The sequence below is a fragment of the Danaus plexippus genome, chromosome 7 (genome assembly GCF_018135715.1).
Source record: "Danaus plexippus chromosome 7, MEX_DaPlex, whole genome shotgun sequence".
Classification (NCBI taxonomy): Eukaryota; Metazoa; Arthropoda; class Insecta; order Lepidoptera; family Nymphalidae; genus Danaus; species Danaus plexippus.
The window spans coordinates 6,277,459-6,283,651 of record NC_083541.1 but is presented as its reverse complement, the minus strand read 5'-3'; the positions used below and the strand labels follow the sequence as shown (position 1 = coordinate 6,283,651).

At 28.9% G+C, this 6,193-nt stretch overlaps 1 protein-coding gene across 1 annotated transcript; it reads left to right on the top strand.

Moving 5' to 3' along the window:
- Nucleotides 1-3,583: 3,583 nt before the first annotated feature.
- LOC116771013 (uncharacterized) lies at nucleotides 3,584-4,322 on the top strand. The gene is made up of 2 exons (XM_032662713.2): nucleotides 3,584-3,801; nucleotides 3,904-4,322. Exons 1-2 carry the CDS (start codon nucleotides 3,628-3,630, stop codon nucleotides 4,213-4,215), a joined length of 486 nt encoding a protein of 161 aa, XP_032518604.1. The 5' UTR covers nucleotides 3,584-3,627; the 3' UTR covers nucleotides 4,216-4,322.
- The last annotated feature ends 1,871 nt before the right edge of the window (nucleotides 4,323-6,193 follow it).

Below are 6,193 nucleotides of genomic sequence, written 5' to 3'. Positions count from 1 at the left end.
AAACCCAGTTAGGGTTGTCTTTAAATGAAATTTAGGCCAAGATTCGCTTTTATTTAAGATTTTATATTGCTCTTGAGAATTTAATGTTAACTGAAAATATATTAAAATAGTTTTATTCTCATTTCTTTTCAAACCACTTCATTATTTTTATATTTTTATTTGAATCCAATGTGTTCTATTATTTCAAATAGCAGAATAATTTCCAAAACCCCTAGATAATTACTAAAAATAATACAAAATGTTATCTACGTATGTACTTCTCTCTCTCTCTTTCTAAATCTAGTTTTTTACATCAATTTCTCTCATATATTTTTAATTTCTTATAAACTACCAACTTGTGAACTCTAAAACAATATTTGTATGTGCACTTCTTTTATACGTCGATTATAACTTTGCACTTTTTATTACTGTTATGTCTTTATTATTTTAAGGATTAGGTTTTTATATTTTTTCAAAAACATTTTTATCAATAAAATGTTATACGAATGTAATTCTACTGCAAACTGTTTGTATTTTGACTAGAATATTTAATATAAAGGTAAAACCGTGGTCCCGTCGACCTGCATAGGAATTGTACAGTTGTAGAGAAATATTCATTTCTTCATGGAAAGCGTCACAGGTGCCGACAAACGGTGAAATTGGAAAATTTTATTGGATTATACCACTCTTTATTTACTCTGCTCTGACGTTAAGTATTGTGTATCGGACTATTTCTTGTTATCACATTTACACATAATGAGGTCCCTTAGCAATGGAATAAGTGATTTTTTTTTAATAATATTCACATAATTCAATAAAAATAAATCTCGTTTGTCTGTTTAATTTTTTTTTATTGGACAAAAAATTATTGATATTTTATTGTATAGAAATAAAATATTAAGTTCAATGGTCGACCTGTGCTCAAACTTTACGAAAACTCTTATACATTTTTTTGTTCATCAATTTCAAGTATAAAACAGATGGTGATAAAATTGGCATTTACTTAGAATATAAATTTAACTATTGGATAATTACAAAAATACCTTTAACATCATACTTACATGTCATTAAAAAAGAAATAAAGGGCTTTTAATGAAATTGTATATGAATAATCTCATATTCTATATGCAAATTTTCAGACGAACCAATGTAATATAAAACATTTCCTTTTAAATGAGTATTTTAAAACTAATACAGCATACAGAAACCTCGGTGTGAATTTTATAAAATACCATTATAATTGCAACATTCTGTTTTTAAATATATCTCGAATAACAAAAGTGCACACTACAATGCACACTCGAATTAGCAGCTCTCCATTTGCTATCATAGCTCTCAACCGAACTCTATTATAATAAAAAAACATACGGTTTTAAATTTCATTTCATATTATTAATAAAGTTTCTATAGTTCGTAATAAAAATCCAATCGTACCCAAAAATATGTCTGGTATGATTTCAAGGCAATGATAATTCTCAATAAATTTCTTTTGATATTCATATATTTTATTTCGTAACACATAAGATTCAAAAACAAATAACTTATATATACATATATATATAGCTTTACACATTGTTGCACATATTATATATGAATATTTTACTGCTCTTTCGGGACATCATTATAATACAGAAGTAGTAACCGTATGTATACTCCCATGAGGGAAGGAAATTGCTTATAAATAAACACATTAATGTAAAAGCCGGATTTGAGAGTGTTAACGCTTCCCCGGCCGCTTTGTGTGATGTGTTATAGGCACTTACCATTTGATTTATTGTAGTGAACGTTTGTCTTTTCAACAATCTATCATATGTTTATAAGTTGCGAAACGTATCTGAGAGATATGTTTTAATTATTATCTAAAACATGTCTCGATGTAATCTAAGAAACAAAAATATGGTAGTTTTAATTTTATACATATATGTACAAAAAAAAATCCGAACTTGGGAATACTAGTACGAATTAATCGTGTGTCAAGCTAGTCTTCAATCACCCGGCGATTGATGGATGAACGCTAGTTCGGGGACAATCCATCATGTGAATAGTATCGATTCGTTGTTCGACAATGGTATTTGTAATAATATTTTGAATATGCATGTGGCCTGGTTTTCGATTCAATTCGATAGGTCATGATTTGAATCTATTATTCAGTTAAATGTTGCACACACAATGGGCAGATTTTGGTTTTGTTTTAAAGATTGCACGCAATTTATTACAATGACACATCCACTTAAATTAATTGCAATGAACTTAACTGCTCGTTGCTTAGGTGACTACCTATTATTTGTGTTATTGTGCCGATTGCCGAGTAAACACCTTTAAAACGTAAACAATTTGTCTCAATTCTCTTCGTTTTGTGAAGAAGTGTTATTTGTGGGTTCAAATTCGGTCGTTAGAAACACGAGTTCTGAAACATAAAGCTCACTTATATAGCAATCATTTTGAAACAGACGTTCATTTATAAAATCGTTTGTGTAAACATTCTTATTTTTGCCAGTTGTGTCCTCGACAACGTGCACTTGGATATACTATTAACTGCTACACAATCCTATGAAAGAAGTAGTAGTAAAATAGTTCTCTGTCTTCATTTGATAAAATAAATATGAAACTGTTCATATTTACTTAAAATATATGTACACGGTTACATTTACTAATATAATTTTTTTCCTAGGAGCTACAAGTAAAAAAATATTTTCCTAAATGTTACCCATCGAATATAACTGTTAATACCAAATATCCCCTTAGTATTTTCGTAGATTGTTACAAATTATGTACGACTTAGGCAATATAAAATATTTATGTCCATATATTATGGACTATAAAAAAATATTAAGATTAAAAAAATTGTTTCCCTGTCTTTTTTAGATTGTCTCTAGGATTAAAGTAGCATAAATGTTTTTATAACTTCCCCAATTAATTAATTTTTATATGCAAAATGTTCTTTTTAAAATCATTTATATGAGTATTCTATTATAAGAATTCAAATTTTATTTGAACGTTATAAACAGACAGGTTGACAGACGGTGAAAGAAAACATGGTGAGGAAACCTGGTCTTATAATTTCAAATTATAAGTTTGAAATCGCCAATCCACCTCGAGCGAGCGTGGTGATTAATGCTCTAACCCAGTCCATGTGAGAAGAGGCTTTTGCTCAGCAGTGGGCTCCGATAGGTTGATGATGATGATGATGATGATGTTATAAACAACTATTTTAAGTTTTATATATATATAAAATATCTTATTAGAAATGCTATATGACGCTTTTATATTTTCATAACCATCAACATCAACACGATGAATTGAATGCGCTATGTGTCAACCTTAGAAAATATGTAAAGTTTAATTTATATAACTTTGCAACAAGAATATTAGTATTTTTGATAAGAATTTTTCCTAGTATCGAACGAAATGACATACTGACAGGTTTGCCAAAACTTCACTTCCATTTGCATCCAATTCAATTCAAAACTGAAACACCTGATATACATGTGCATATACAAGAATGGAGATGATCTTTTGTAAGATTTTAAAATTTAAATTACTAATTTTATTGTTTAAAACCAAGTAAATGTTGTTAAAAGTATAATAAAAAGTACATAAAATGTTAATTAAAAGTTTTATCATTATTGTACTGCGAACGAAAATAAAATGTGTAAACGTCTCATTATTTTAACATTTTGCTTGAATATGTGTTTATCTAGGGATTTTTATATGGGTATGTTTAAGAAAAAAGATCTCTTAGTGGCACAAGATACGCTCTACAAAGAAAAAATACCATTCCGATCCGTGTACGCAAAGTATGGAAGAATTTTTAAATGTCCGGTAAAACATTACTTTAAGTGTATTGACCTTCTATTGATCTAATGTTAAATAAAAAAATCAAGTAATTGTTTTCAATTTTATTAAATTTAAACTTTATTTCAGATAACATACTTCCGTGTTGTGGACCGACTCGGCATAGGACGAGGACCTCGAGTAGAAATAATAAGAGGCGGTCTTAGACATAAATACATTGTAGTACGATTAACGTCACCATATAATTATCCAATATCTGTCAATGTTTACGTAGGCTGTGAAAATAAATTGAAGATACAGAGTTCCACACCGAAAATCATTGTGCAAACAACTGTAGGCGAAGCCACGGTCACAGGTGGTGGTGACATTGCTACCACCGATAACTCAGCAGTAAACACAACAGGTGGCAACTCTACAGGAGGAGGTAAAGCTACTACTTAGATGCTAACATAAATATTAATTTTAAATGTTTCATTAAACTATATACAAATGTTTATTTATTAAAATGAAGATAATTTTACGTGATTTATTTATGGGACGTACAGGAAGGGAACATTGTTTTATTTTTTAAATATGTTTAGTAAACACCAATATAAAAACTACGTACACTATCATTCAAATTAAAAAATAATAATTAAAATTATTCTTAATTATGCCTAATATTATTCCAAGAGGTTCAAATAAATTTTTAACAGCATTTTTTTTCATATTTTTAATATAAATTTCTATTATAAAATGATTATCTTAGTTATCAAGTTACTTAAAACGATTGCTTATGAATCATTTTGACTAGGAAATGATTTATTGTAATTTAATGCCATGTATTAAAAAAAAGGCTCTTCTGAAATGAGAAGATTACATGAGAAGAATCTGTTTAAATTTTTTAAACGGATTTAATTGATAGAATAGCCAAACTCAAAGAAAAATCTACAGGAAATACTTTCAATTCAATGTGAAAGTATGTATCCAAGTCTATTATCACGAAGTCTTAAAACAGCAGCTCCACGTTCAACATTGCAAACTTTTTCATTACAAGTCTAACTTCAACTGGTGCTAACTATACGAAATCTTTGTAAAACTTTCGCACCAGTTATTTGTACTGTGGGTATGTGAAGTAAACATGTTTAAAAGCAGTTTTGTTCCGAATTTCGTTTGAAGATTTCTCTAGCCACTATCTTCATTTGTTCTGATTATTTCTAATGTAAAATTTTAAATATTTACTGTATTTCATTATCTTATATATTATTTTCTTAACACATAGTTAAATTGTTAAAATGTTACTAATTATGAATATTTATATTAAGAAGAACTGTTACATTGTTACTATTACAATCACAATCGTTATTGAATATCACAACATCCTCTTAAACTATGAAAGTAAGTTTATAGATTAACAAATAGGTGACTATTGTCTCATATGTTATGATATTCTCATTCCACTATACGCAATAACTTACAATAATAGAGTTTATACTCGACTATAAAAAGGAAAAGAGGTAATTTTCTATCACATTTTTGTAAAGGACTTCACCGAGTCACAATGTTTCCTTTATTTTTTTTCCTGTCTAACACTTTAATAAGTAGTGTTCAATGTGAAAGTGCCATTTTAAATAACGATACTAAAATAGTCATATCTGAATACGTAATACAAGATTCAATAAATTCAAATGAAACAAAGCTTAATGAAAGTTTTGTGGACGCCAAAATTGACTTGAATCCAAACGAATACTGTCGCAAAATTAAGACTTGCGCTGAGTGCGTAAAAACTACTTTATATAAATGTGAGTGGTGCCATGATTACGGATGTACAGACGACGCTTTAAAACTTTGTCCGAGAGCCGTTAAAAGATTTCAAAATTTAAAATCTACCGATCTTTGTCCAAGTATAAAATACAATGATAAAATTATAATTCCATATGGAATAAAAGTGAATATCAAGGTTAAATTAAATGCACCAGATCCGGCTGTTCATAAAAAGGAAGCTATATGTCAAGTAAAGCTTGAAAATCATCTGACACATCTAAGAGCATTGATAATTCAAAATATGATTTACTGTTATCCTATTATGTTTAAATATAAACCTCATAAAGGGGCAGTCCATGGAACCTTACAGATTATCTGGGGAGGGATGGAACCATTTTCTAATGTTATTCCAATAACTATATACAGATGTGAAAACTTAGCGAATGACTGTAATTCTTGTATTTCCATACCAAAGGCCTATGCATGTGGCTGGTGTCCCAACACAAACGTTTGCGTTATTGGAGAAGAATGCAGCGAAGACATAATACGCTGGTCTTTAAATCGTCTAAACTGTAATGACAAAAAATTACGTTATACTTAGAGATATATCTTTTTTATATACCTTTTACAAGTATTGCACTAAAAGAAAATGAGATCAAGCCACAAAATTAGCAGA

Excerpts from the sequence above, each read along its gene's own strand:
- LOC116771013 (XM_032662713.2), top strand. The coding sequence starts at position 3,628 with ATGTGTAAACGTCTCATTATTTTAACATTTTGCTTGAATATGTGTTTA. Across the intron at positions 3,802-3,903 it reads GAAGAATTTTTAAATGTCCG|ATAACATACTTCCGTGTTGT; the intron begins GTAAAACATTAC and ends ACTTTATTTCAG.